General features: G+C 42.2%; 1 protein-coding gene across 2 annotated transcripts in view; it reads left to right on the top strand.

The window, feature by feature from the left end:
* PPP4R4 (protein phosphatase 4 regulatory subunit 4) overlaps positions 1–14,689 on the top strand; it is an 85,097-nt gene that overhangs the window by 38,300 nt on the left and 32,108 nt on the right. For both annotated transcript variants that reach the window (XM_075282444.1, XM_075282445.1), the window contains exon 3: positions 11,694–11,796. In XM_075282444.1, the coding sequence (XP_075138545.1) occupies positions 11,694–11,796 (103 nt within the window). The remainder of the gene's footprint in view (positions 1–11,693; positions 11,797–14,689) is intronic.

A 14,689-nucleotide genomic window follows, 5' to 3' on the forward strand; every position in this document is an offset into this window, starting at 1 on the left:
AGGTCATGTGTTGATATGAACCTAGAAAGAGGCTCATAGAACCTCAACTTCTTCCCCTTGTGTAGTCCTGCACAAGAGCATACAGATGAAGCGTGGTCACCTCTCCAGGTTGCTGGGCCACTGTCTAGATTAGAAACTCAGAGTTTGGGGCAGGGATACTCAACCTTTGTACCAGGGTGAAGTCTGAGACTAAAGTCTACATCTAAGAGGATGGTAGTTGTAGAGGACAAAGCTTTTCCGTGCAAGGTTCTGGCCAACTGCCTTAATATATGCATATATCATGTCATCACTGGTTTATTCATTTACCATTTTGCAGATCACAATATACAGTACTTTTTTTTTTTTCTCCCACTTCTCGGAATGAATTCTGTTTCTCTCAGTTGCTTTATGGCGCAGCCATTAGTTATAGGATCAGATTGCATCTCTCCCAAAGAGGAGAACAGATGAGGCTTTGATGGCAAGAACGGACTCCTACAGCCTTTCATGGTGTTATGTGATACTAGGCTCATTGCCATTTGTAATAGACTCCTTGCAGTTTGTTGAGTAAAGGGGAATATTTTTCCTGTAAATTTCTGTTAGCTCTTTGGTCATAGAATTTAATTTTCATATCTGGCTCGCACCCCCTGAGGAGCATAGAGAAATAATGGCATAAGAAATAATGTAACCAAAATGATGACTTGGTGTTGACATGTTCTTAAAGGGGTATTCCCATGAACATAGTCCTATCCATATTTGTAGATAATTAAAAGTTAAACATTTTTGCAAATATAAGTAGTTGAATATTCTGCAGAGTTTTAAAGATTTTCTCTAACTATCTTAGCGGTGACAGTCTGTTGTCTTGATTGTTGCCAATGCATACGACAAATTTTCTAGGGTCTGGGACTTTTCATGTCTTTATTGTAGAAGAATTATCAGGCAGGGACACTACATGTATCAGAAGATGTCCCACACACAATATGGAAATCTTTGCTGATTTTCTGACCTTAGAAAGATGCTGCATTTATGGTCGTATCCACTGGCAACCGATCAAGACAACAAAGCTGTAACCACAAGATATTTAGAGAAAATGTTTAATTACTTATTTTTGCAAAAAATGTTTAACTTTTAATTATCTACAAATTTAAAAATGGTTTTGTTCATGGGAATACCCCTTTAGGCTAAGGCCCCACTGGGCAAAAACACAGCGCAGCTGCGTGATCGCATTGCGGTTCTTCCTGCAGCGCTTTCAACAGAAAGTTCACGGATTTTTCCTCCGCGGACTTTCTGTTACAATTATATCTATAGGAAAGCTGCCGGCGTTTCTGTAGAGATAATTGACATGCTGCGATTTTCAAAACCTCAATGGACTTTTTTTCCACAAACTGGGCATGGGATTCGCATGATCCCATCCACTTTGCAAGTACTGTAAAACTGTGCGATTTTTACCGCAGCGTTTCCGGCCAGTGGGGCCTCGGCCTTAAGGCCAGTGCTATACTGCGACTTTTTGTAGTGCTGCAAATTGATTTTAACTATTTAGCTACAGCTGCAGTCCAACGGGACTCATTGTTTGTGTGCAATTGTGAGTGATTCAGCTGTCACTAAATAGTTAAAATCAATCAGTAGTGCTACCGAAAGCCACAGAGTAGCTCTGATCTCTGATCTGTTTGTGCGCCTCCGAACAAGGAAGTTTTGTTATTAGGAGGTTTCCCCTGTGAGAGTCCTGTTGCCTCTCCTGGAATGTTGTACCAGGTAATAGGTATGAACAGAGACGTGAGGAGCGGAGTACTGACTTATTTACCCCTCACAATGTACTGTACAGCTAGAGCTTCTAAGCAGGAAGGTGGGGGTGGGGGGATAATCCAGTTTTCCATAATAGGTACTTATAGGAGTTTAAGCTTTAGGTGGAGAAGCAACATTTTCTTCTTTTCAGATACATGGGATATTGTAAAAAAACGTTATCAATATCTGCTGCAAGTCAGAACTATTGAAGTCAAAGCCTGGGTTATTGTTTGGCTTTATCTATCACACTGGCTTATATTATTATGAGATTGTGTTTGAAAAAGGCAGCTTTGATGTCCTCCAGGAGCTTTAAGTAAGTATTTGTCCCACATTATTCTTCCAGTCGCTTATCTTCCAATGCCTTTCACCAAGTTTAAAGTTAGAATTTCAATAAAACCCGACCATGAATCCTTCTGCTTGAGGTGGACAATAATAGATTTTATTATGGGTGACAGCTGAGACTTTATGGTTCCTGAAAGTAAAAGGATTGTTTAGTTTAAAGCGTACCTCTGGTGATAAACACCTTTCATAATTGAATAGTATAGGTGAATATAAGAAACTTTGTAATATATCCCATTAAGGCACTCTGTTTACTTTTTATTTATTAAGCTGTTCTCTTGCTCCTTATCTTCAATTTCACTGCTCTTTCTTGACATAAGATTTGTCTGTGTTTGTATTCAGCCTCACACATAGCGCTCTGTGGAGCAAAGAAGGGATAGAGTAGGCGCTGTGGCCTGCTGGTTAATTGATTTATTGCCTCATTCTGTGCCCTGGTAGCTTCTTTTCTGCAACCTAGCACAGTCAGTAGCAATTATTTCAGTGTCTTTAGTAGCAACCCCTTTCCCACTTCTCTTCATAGACTAATATGTACAAAGTAACTCTGCTTGAAAAGTTGAGAAGAGAATATATTTCTTAAATAAGTTATATTACAAGGTTTTTCTTAGTTTTTTCACCCGTACTATCCATTCATGCCAAATTGTTTAGAACTAGAGGAGTAACAAGCTTCACTTGGTCTGATTTAGCTGTATATTTGTGCAGTATCATTGTTACATGGGCGAATATCTTAAGACTACGGTCATATGTGCGTTCAATGACCATTCGGGGATTCATTCCCCCATTTGACTTGAAAAATACGGAGGGAAAATTCCTACAAGCAAACCCGGTGGACCCCATTGTAGTCTCTGGGGTCCGCAGGTAACCACTTTTTAAGTGAATTGGGTTTTCGTTTTTTGGGTCCCTAAGGAGACCAGAAGAACAGAAACCCAAATGCAGGTGTGAACCTAGTGTAAACCCCCATAGACAAAAACATAACTGCTGTAATACTGCCTTCTACTGTATATACAAGATAATAACTACTCCCTATGTGCAAGAATGTAACTACTATAAATTCCCCTATAGGCAATATCATAACTACTACAATATTGTCCCTATATAGAAGAAGTCAACTATTGGCTCTGACTCCACTTATCTGACTATAATGCCACCCCTATTTACTAAGTTATAACTATCGTAGTGCTGCCCCTTGTGGTGAGTACTATGCTGTTGATTGGCTTCTGGTTTCTTTCTTTTTGTTCATCCTTTTAGTTAGGAAAGCTCTTGTACTCAAGTATGGTCATGTACATAGTATAAATAGAATAGACACCGTGTTTTTTCAGGTTCTGTGTCTATAACGCAACCATTATCTTTAATGGATTCTGAAGCAGAAAATGCCTTCACCTGCCTCGACTTTAGAAGATGGATGAGAAGATCACTTACAGCAAACACTTCTTTAGCTAATTTCCTTCTTCAGATTTTTTGTACTGCACAGCATATAAAATATTTTACAAACAATCTTGACTCCTAATTTATGGTAATTCAGTCTATCTGCATCTGAAGCAGTTTCCTAATATATTTCACGAGGTACCATTGATGTGACCCTCTGCAATTGCTATGAAACCCATTAGGGGATGAGAGACCTCCCTCCTCTATGTATACAGCACCCATAGGAGATTTGGAGGCAAAATATACATGAAGTTACCCAATTATTTTCCTTACACCTTCCGTGCTGCTCATAGTCAACTCCTCAGACATTTCAGGAGAAAATGATGAAACTTGGAGAGAAGCAGAAGAGAACAGAAGGAACCTGCAAGTACTTATCTTTAATGCCAAATGTTTGGAAAGAATTGAACATAGAATTGTCATAAAATAGAAAGAAATAGATGAACTACCGCATATGAAAACAACTACTTTCGTCATAACATTGATAATGACTTGGGGTGTTCTTTAAGTATATTTAAGTTACACGTTTTACATTACTTCACCTTTACTGATTCTGAGTTACATTCTGTATTTTACTGCAGAGCTGCACTCACTATTCTGCTGGTGCTGGTCTTTGTGGAGTGTAGGCTATAACACAGGAATGGAATAGGATAAGTAATCTATTGTATGTACACAGTGACTTCAAAATCTGATGGGGCTGATGGCCATGCCCCCTTTTTTAAGAAGGGGTGTACCAACTCTAGTTGTGACAATTTTTGTTTGGGATTTTTTAAAATAGGAGATAAATCTCTCCCAGTGACTTTCTAATACTGAGTGCCGATATGGATAATAATACAAGCTGTGACTCTTCTATCAGAATAGTGAGTACAGCTCTGAAGTATAGTATGGGATGTAACTCAGAATCAGTATATGATAACTGATATAAGGTGACACAGTGACTCCACTAGCAGAATAGTGATTGCAGCTCTAGAGTATAATACAGAATGTAACCCAGAATCAGTAATGGGTACATAATATAATGCAGAATGGTGAGCTCTCATTACTTATACTACTTTATAATTAATGTATGTATGCAAACAGCGAGATTTGTTAAGACCAACAGATTCAGTGCCAGATTTCATATCTCCTGGCTCTTAGAGGTTGCGCCTCATTTATGAGCAATTTCCCCTTGTCCATTCACCTGCACTGAAATGTATGCTAGCACATAACTGGAGTGGATATGAAGCATCAGTTAGCACAGTTTTCTGACATAAAGGAAATCTGGTGGGGTTGATGGTCCTGCCCCTATCTGCCCTCTTTTTGGTGAGGGCAGTATAAAAACTCCAGTTGTGAGAATTTTTGATTAAAAATTGGCAAACCCAAGATTTTATGTAGGAGAACAATAAATATCCCCCAGTGACGTTACAATTTAACATATAGTTATGGAAAATAATATAAACTGTTACTCTTTCAGCTCTGGAGCATAGTGCCAGATTTAACTCAGGATTAGTACAAGATAAGTAAATTAATGGATGTACACATTATCTCCTCTAGTAGAATAGTGTGTGCATCTCTGAAGTATAATTCAAGATGTAACTCAGGATCAGTACAGTGTATGTCAGTGGTTCTCAACCTGTGGTACGCCAGGGGTTCACACTATGGCTGAGAACCATTGAACTAACTCATTTAGCTAGTGCTCCGGGTCCGAGTCTCCTGGTGGGATACTGCCACCCAAACCACCTTGAAGCTGCCAGGCAGAAGCAGATGTCAGAAGACATTGGGTCAGAGATAAGGGTGTGGGTCTCCTCTTCAGCAGCGGGTAGTTTGTGCTGAATAGTCTTTTGATCTATGTTTTAATGAGTGAAAGTCTGATCGGAATCTATATGACCATCAGGACGTTTGTGTGTGACTGCCACAAGTGCCCCCATAAGCAAAAGGATTTGCTTGGCATGTTGAATTTGCCATTTTTTCTTCTCCACTTGAGATCGGGAGTAGGGCATGTCACATTATGGACACCACTGTATCCGTTGGGGGCTTTTGAAATAGCTGTCACGAGGTAGTACTTGGCTTGAAAAGGTTTGCCAACACTTGTGTGAGTAATGTAAGGCATGTACAGAGTCACTCCACCAGCAGAACAGTGAGGGCAGCTCTTGAGTATTACACAGTCTATAACTCAGGAGAAGTCCAAATTTATTAGGTTAATTTTACATGTTCCCTGTAAGATGCTATTTAATAATGGACACTTGAGTTCATACCCTGTGAGTAGTAGAATAGGTACCCAGCCATCAAAGTGCCATGATTTTTTTTTGTCCTTTTTGCTGACTGCATTCTCTATAAGAAAATAAAGAACATTAATAATATTCCATTTCTGGCTCATTCTTCTCTGGTGCATATGTATCAAGGGCAGCAAACCGATCAATTACAAGATACAGGCAGAAAAAATTGACAATTTTATCTGTTTGGGGCTATTTTGCCAATCTCAGCACTTCTATCTGTATTATCATATAGTAAGGGCTTTACTGGCTGCATGTCACATTTTATAAAATCATAGAAGGAATACAGAAGATGACAGTCCTGTGTATGACTGGTGCGTGAAAAGCACCGTATGTGAGGGTGCATTCACACAAAGTAACGTGCCGCGTGACCTGGCACGTATATGCTGTGTGAGATTTTGAGTGCCGTATACGCTCCCATTGAAATCAATCCGCAAAATCACGGCCGCAAAATATTGCGGTGTATACGATCCAGGCTCCCATTGAAATCAATGGGAGCGTATACGGCGCTCAAAATCTCACACGGCGTATACATGCCAGGTCACGTGGCACGTTACTCCGTGTGAATGCACCTTTTAAGTTTGGGTAGAGGGACATATCACTACCTGGTAGTCACATATTTAGTCTATATTTGCGCTACTGTCCACTCCTCCGATCAGATGAGTGTTCTCATAATGTATGATAATTATGTGTAATGGTAAAACAATAGACCCTTTTAAAAACATTGGGGCACCTCATGATATTTTTTCCCAAAATCCTCGCGTTCCCAACTCTCTTCTGTACAACGGCAGTGCTTTGGCTGTGGTCAGACACTTGTAGTTAGAGATTACAAACTACTATTCCCATACCTCCCAACCGTCCCGATTTCCGCGGGACATTCATGATTCCGGTGATATGTCCCGGTTGGAGGGAGGTATGTCTCGATTTCAACTCAGATCTGCTTCCAGAGGACGCAGATCTGAGTTGAACGCATACGCGGCTGAAGCGAGGAGCTGACACAGTTCAGCTCCTTGCTTCGCCGCTGAACGCCGCCTACTGGCTTGTAGACACGATGTGATGATGTCACATCGTGTCTACAACTGTGCGCCAGTGAGAGAGAGAGAGACGCGCAGAGAGCAGCGGGGGAACGAAGGAGAAGGTAAGTGTAATGTGGAGGTGGAACGTGAAACTGGGGGCAGATGAAGGAGAGGATGGCATGACACTGGGGGCAGAGATGTGGAAACATGAATCTGGGAGCAGAGATGGAGGGGACATGAATCTGGGGGCAGAGATGTGGGGACATGAATCTGGGGGCAGAGATGTGGAGACATGAATCTAGGGGCAGAGATGGAGAGGACATGAATCTGGGGGCAGAGATGGAGGGGACATGAATCTGGGGGCAGTGATGTGGGGACATGAATCTGGGGGCAGAGATGGAGGGGACATGAATCTGGGGGCAGAGATGAGGGGACATGAATCTGGGGGCACAGATGTGGAGACATGAATCTAGGGGCAGAGATGGAGAGGACATGAATCTGGGGGTAGAGATGGGGGACATGAATCTGGGGGCAGAGATGGAGGGACATGAATCTGGGGGCAGAGATGGGGGGACATGAATCTGGGGGCAGAGATGGGGGACATGAATCTGGGGGCAGAGATGGAGGGACATGAATCTGGGGGCAGAGATGGAGGGGACATGAATCTGAGGGCAGAGATGGGGGACATGAATCTGGGGGCAGAGATGGAGGGACATGAATCTGGGGGCAGAGATGGAGGGGACATGAATCTGGGGGCAGAGATGGGGGACATGAATCTGGGGGCAGAGATGGAGGGACATGAATCTGGGGGCAGAGATGGAGGGACATGAATCTGGGGGCAGAGATGGAGGGGACATGAATCTAGGGGCAAAGATGGAGAGGACATGAATCTGGGGGCAGAGATGGAGGGGACATGAATCTGGGGACAGAGATGGAGGGGGGACATGAAACTGGGGGCAGATGAAGGGTGTATATGAAACTGGGGAGAGATAGAGGGGGGACATATAATTTACGGGTGACTGTAGGAGGATTATACTGTGTGCAGGTACATGAAAAATTAATGAGCATGGGCGGAGTCAACACAAAAGTGGGCGGGGCTAAATTTGCAGCGGTGCCCTACGCGCGCCGCACATTTTGTCCCTCTTTCGGTTCTTCAAAAGTTGGGAGGTATACTATTCCACTTATCAGTTCTATAAATTCATTTGTTAGTTCATGTGATAAAAGTGACATGTCACTTAATCATACTTTTATGATGTAGTGTGAGACTGAAAGCTCTGCTGAAATCAGTGGCAAGACTGACAGCATAGCTCCAATGTAACAAAAATCTGTAAGTACTGAGTAAAAGGAGAACCCCACAGACCTCATTGTTTTGTCCATCAGCCTGGCCCTGGGCACCTAGACTTCAGGGATACAATTTAATGAAATGTTTCTATCATATGGATCCAAGTTCACTTTAAGAACTTTGCTGTACAAGCTATTAAAAAGTTAGTAAGATCTTATTTGGTGTTTTGCCAAGTTGTATTTGCCATGCTTTGGACAATGTCTGAGTAAGAACTAGTCTTGGCCTAAGGTACATTCTGCATGATGGAAATTTTCACGTTTGTTTTTCCATGTAAGATCATTACCAGTCTGTGAATCTAAGTCAGTGTCGGAAAGAGCTAATGGCACCATTCTTTATTATGAACGGAATACCACTTTGGCTGATTAGGGGTTAATGGAGCTGTAATATTCTCATAAAGTGCTGTGTCATAGCTGCATTCTAGCGATGACTTTTATGCATGGAAATCAAAGTGCTGAGCCCATCTGCATAGCTATATATAACCCAAAGGTTCGGTGTAAACCAAAAGAACGTGTTACTTATGAAAAGGATGGTGAATCTTTTAGAAACCGAGTGCCCAAACTGCAATCCAAAACCCACTAATTTATCACAAAGTGCCAACACGGCAATTTAAAGAAGACCTGTCCATGTCCTCCTGTTCATGCAGGTTTATATACCGCTAGAAAACCAACAGTGCACTGAATTCAACACACTGTCAGTTTTCTTGTTATGTGCCCTGGGGTTGGAGATATAAGGCGTTCCTGACAGTCTAGCTGGGCTGTGCGGAAAACCCCTCCTGACATTACTTGTCCATAGCTCTATACTGTCAGAGGGGGTGTTTCTTACCGACCAACAATGACGCAAAGCACATATTGGGAAAGCCAGCAGTGTGCCGATAGTCAGGTTTCTAGCGAGAATATAAAACCGCATGTGCCTAAGGTCATGAAAGGTCCTTTTTAACCTTAATACTCTGTGGATCCACAAAATACGGTTGTGTGAATGGGGCTTTACAGAGCTTTCAATGATACAAACACTTTCTACTGAAAGGTAGAAATTTGCATTTGACATGATTTTGAACAAATAATGTTCACTATTTACATTGCACAGGATGTGTTTTATAGTAACCGTGCAATGTTATTATAGTCTGTACTAAGATCATGTCTGCTATAAAACAGATACTGTGTGAGATAAATAATGAGGGGCCCCCACAGAGTACAATCTGCTTCACAATGGTCCCCACACAGTACAATCTGCTTCACAATGGTCCCCACACAGTACAATCTGCTTCACAATTGTCCCCACACAGTACATTCTGCTTCACAATGGTCCCCACCCAGTACAATCAGCTGCAAAGTGGCCCCCACACAGTATAATCTGTTCCACAAATGGGTGCCTACAGAGAGGGCTCCGAGTGCCACCTCTGGCAAGCGTGCCATGGGTTTGCGACTACGGCTCTATGATGTGGCTCATTACAGGAGCTCTAAGAGACTAAAGCTGGGTATATGATTTTACACTGCCATTACTTGCTTGAAAAAAACATTTGTTGATCATACAGATGACTGTTCCAAACATACACACAACAAAGAATGTTCCAACAAATGTTTGTAATACAAAACAAACATTTGTTACACAAAATGTTCACTTCAACAAATAGGGTATCTGACCAGCCCACATTTTGAAAAATACATGCCCACAATACACAAATTGCCCACAGGTTAGTCCTATACAATCGACTTTGGTTCTGACCAGGTTTAGTTAAAGGTTGACTGCATTGAGCCAGCATTCATAGGTTTATGCACAAATGATTGTTTGTTGAACGTTAAAAATCGAATAGTCGAATATTGAGGGTCTACTCGAAACGAATAACGACTATCAAATATTTCACTACTCGCTCAGCTCTAGTCTTCTTTGCCCCGCCATTCAGTTAAAATTCTGTTTTCTGTCGGTATGCAGAGGAGTTCTCTCACAGCACTGGGGGCGGTCCCCAGCGCTCAAACAGCACTGGGAGCTTCCCCAGTGCTGCGAAAGAACTCTCCAGCCCTGCCTCCATCTTGTTCTGGATCGTCCTCTTCGTGCGTCTTCTTCCAGTGCAGGTGGGGAAACTTGTAGGCCTCGGGCAGAGCCAACTGCGCATGCCCGCGGCCACAAGAAAAATGGCCGCTTACACAGTAAGTAAGCGGCCATTTTCTTGTAGCCTGTGGGAATGGTGGGGTCTGCCTTTTCAGGTTGAATTTTGACTTTGGTATGGTAGCACATAGTGGACTATAAATTCTAAAACAAGCAGAAATGGAACAAAACACAGAATATGATTCTACAGTGGCTGACAGTAGCAATAGGGTTAATAAATCTTTCTTCTTTGATTGTATTTTTTTTACCATGGAAAAAATGCCCCCTCCCTATGATTCATTGGGTTATAAGGAGACACGGCGTGGACTGCAGTCTGTTTTATTCCCCTTGCTGTAGGAAGACCAAAATTGTCACGATCTCAGATAATGGATGATCATTGACAGCAGAGCGTAATATTTGAGATGTGGAGGAGCAATCTCCCCATCGTTTACTTGCTTCACCTCTTCATAAGAGAGTGGTGACAAAGACTTGTGTAATATGTGGGCTATAGTCACATATACACAAATGCGGCTTAGTCACTGAAGATAATACACTGTGTCATGCACTTAGCGAAGCCTGATGAATGTATCTGCACCTTCCGTCCTTGGCAGATTCAGCAGTATTCTATGTATATTCTTAAAGGAGAACTCTATTCTTTCATATTGTGAAATAGTGTCAGCAGCACTCTGAATATTGAAGGATGCTTCTAGTGTCCTAATCCGAGTCATAAATATAGAAAAACTGAAGCACTCTGTAAAGATGTGGTGAAGTTATATTCTAATCCAAATTACCCAGTGTAGTCCAAGCATAACGTCTCATCCAGCTAGGCCTTCATCAGATGGTTCTATGTGAATATAATATCTTTGAGATGGTGGAATGTTTCATTCGTGGCACTGTGTTTTGGAGCCAGCTGGCTTGAAGGAGCCGCAAAAGAGAGGCCAAATTCTTTAAATCCTCACTCAATTGGGAGATCGTACAGTTGAGATCTACAAGGTCTCTTTTTCAGTCTCCTACCAAGTGGCAGCCTCAACTCCATCTAAACATTGAATTCTCAGTTTTTTTTAGAGTTTCTAGTGTTTCTAAATTATGTTGGGGTCCTTCCATTCGTGTCTTTCTAGGTTGCTGTACTTTAGAGCTCAGGAAGCGGTGGGAATTGGATTATCAAGCCTAACCTGTATGCCTTCTAAAACCTATTACATCATGCGATAGGCTGTATCATTGCTAAATAGCAGTGGCATAAGGATAAAGCCTGACAGCCCTGCTTCTTTGCGCTAACAGTTAACAACACAGTCTATTCTGGGTGGAGTTCCACTTTACCTGTTGTAAAAACCAAGATACGACAAAACCATGTGAATGATAAGGTGCAGTAATGCGTTGAACTTTGACTATCTGACTAGAGCTGTGTCTCCTTTAAATTCAGGAGAAGGTTTATTATTTGCCCGCAAATGAAGATTTATTTCAACATTCATTGTTTCTATCTTCCAGCTCTGGTCAAGACATCCAAGGAACGAGCGTTGTGGCCAATTTGCCTGTGCTTATCCGGCAGAATCCGTCTGAAACACTACGGAGGGTGGTGCCAAAAATCAGAGTAAGTAATGTTATTGTGCGATCTTCATTATGACAAAGCACAAAACAGGAAGGCAGTATGTATAAATTATTCTGGGAGTGGGGCTGTGACAACCTCTTATATTGATTAACAAAATCATGATGAACTGAGTAGTTTTTGTTGTATTAAAGGGATTGTCCCATGAAAAGCATCCTATCTATACTGCTAGTTTATGTGGATTTAAGAATTTTCCTAAATACATTGCTTTATCAAAACTGCTTTGTTTGGCCGCTATCTTAATTTATTCACTTCATTGTTGACATTGCATTTCTATGGCTACTGGGCTTATCTGCTCATTTCCCAAGTGACCTAGCTGCCTGCTCTCAGAGGGGGAGGGAGGGGCTGACAAGCAACAGAGCTTCTCACATAGGGGAGGGGGGATGTGAGAGCTCCAGGATTACTGTGCTGTCTATCTTCAGCTTTTCCACTTATCAGCCAGTTTAATTGAATTTGGCTGATAAGGGCTGAGGTAAGGAGTCCATTACCTCTGTATGTAATGTAAGATGTCTCAAATCCAGCTCTGCTACATCAGTTTCCACATCAGCTTCATAGTGTGGTAATGCATAGCAGATAGCAGAGCAAGTGAAACCCCGCCCACCAATGTGCCGAGAAATCCAGGAAGTGAAGAAAGCACAGAGCCTTTAGGCTGCAGAACAAGAGTTATGGTAATACTCCTTTAAAGGAAATCTGCCTAGTGAGGCCACCAGCCCCAGTGCCTGGCAGGTCTCACAAGTGACCACTTACCTTTATTTAAGTGAATCTTGCTTTGCTTTCCACAAAAAAATGTAATTGCCAGCTTTCATTAACCCCTTAGCGACCCTTGACGTAACTGTACGTCATGGGTCGCATGGGGATGTATGGAGCGAGCTCACACGCTGAGCTCGCTCCATACACGGCAGATGCCGGCTGTATAATACAGCCAGGACCTGCCAATAACAGCAGCGGTCGGTGCCCGAGCCGATCGCTGCTGTTAACCCTTTACACACTGCGGTCAAACGTGACCGCAGTGTGTAAACGGCGCCGGCGGCATGGGCGCCGCCATGTTTCGCCGATCGCCGCCCTCCTGAACGTCACATGAGGGCGGTGATCGGTTGCTATGACAGCCGGAAGCCTATTGAAGGCTTCCAGGCTTGTCTCTGCGCTAGATCTATTAGACGATGCCAGAGGCATCGTCTAATAGAAGTGCTGGGATTCTGCTATTCACTGCAGTACTGTAGTATTGCAGTGAATAGCATGAGCGATCAGACCCCCTAGGTTTCAAGGTACCTAAGGGGTCTGATCATAAATGTAACAGAAGAAAAAAAAAAGTTTTTAAAAGTATTAAAAAAATAAAAAAAATATAAAAGTTCAAATCACCCCCCTTTCCCTAGATTAGCTATAAAAGTAATTAAAGAACATTAAACATAAACATATTAGGTATCCCCGCGCTCCAAAATGCCCGAACTATTAGAATATTAAAACATTTATCCCGTACTGCGAACGGCGTAGCGGCAAAAAAAATAAAAACAGCCAAAAAGCGTTTTTTTCAACACTTTGCCTCCTATAAAAAATTGAATAAAAAGTGATCAAACCATCAGATCTTTCCCCAAATGGTATCAATAGAAACGTCATCTTGTCCCGCATAAAAAGACACCACAACCAGCTCCATACATGGAAATATGAAAAAGTTACAGGTGTTAGAACATGATGACACAAATTTTTTTTTCTATTTTGCAAAGTTTATCATTTTTTTAAAAGTATCAAAACATTTCAAATACTATATAAATTTGGTATCACCGCGTTCGTACTGACACGTAGAACACAGGTAACATGTCATTTGTACCAAACAGTGAACGCTGTAAAAATTAAACCCATAAGAAAATGGCGCAAATGCATTTTTTCTCCAATTGCACCTCATTCTGAATTTTTTTCCAGCTTCCCAGTACATCGCACAGCATATTGAATGATGCCATTACAAAGTACAATTTGTCCCGCAAACAATAAGCCATCATGTGACTCTGTGAACTGAAAAATGAAAAAGTTATGGCTCTTGAAATGTGAGGAGGGAAAAACGAAAATGCGAAACCAAAAAATGGCCTGGTCCTTAAGGGGTTAATATTCAGTAAGTTGAGTAAATGGGGGAGCTTCTATGACAACATAGCTCTAATAAAGGTTGTATGCAAAATTAGGATTGAGCTGTGATTGCCTCTCAGAGATGGAAAAAAGAGAGACCCCATATTAGGAACATTGCAATTGGCAATGGTAAGAGAAATAACACTAGTATCTGACACCAAGCTAAAAACCATATTCTATGCAACTACAGGGCTAAAATCACTGGCAGCTGACACTGGGCTAAGACCATATCACCGGCAGCTGACACTAAGCTAAGACCATATTCTCGGCAGCTGATACTAAGCTAACTACCACGGAGGCAGCTGCCACAGGGCCCGGGCCATTAGGGGGCCCGGTGACAGCCGCTACCGCTGCATTTTTTTTTTTTTTTAATAGGCTGTTACGGGCCCTATTCACTTGCCGATCCTGGCTGGGCCGGGATCGGCAAGTGACACCGCGGGCCCCACAAACACTATCATTATACTCGGGGGGTCTTTGCGGACAAGAGCGGCGGCCGACAGCCTAGAAGCCGGGGGACAGGTAAGCAACTGTTTCTGTTTTTTTAATGTTTTTATTCCCCCGGGTCTCCGATTATTACACTCTGGGGTCTGAAAAGACCCCAGAGTATAATAATTGTTTATGGGTGTCCACAGTGGGACATAATAGTGTGTGTAAGACCATATCACTAACTACTGACACTAAGCTAAGACCATATCACTGCAGCCTAAACTAAGCTAAAACCATATCACTGGCAGCTTACACCAAGTTAAAGAGGACCTTTCAT

This window comes from Leptodactylus fuscus, chromosome 7 (genome assembly GCF_031893055.1).
Source record: "Leptodactylus fuscus isolate aLepFus1 chromosome 7, aLepFus1.hap2, whole genome shotgun sequence".
Taxonomy (NCBI): Eukaryota; Metazoa; Chordata; class Amphibia; order Anura; family Leptodactylidae; genus Leptodactylus; species Leptodactylus fuscus.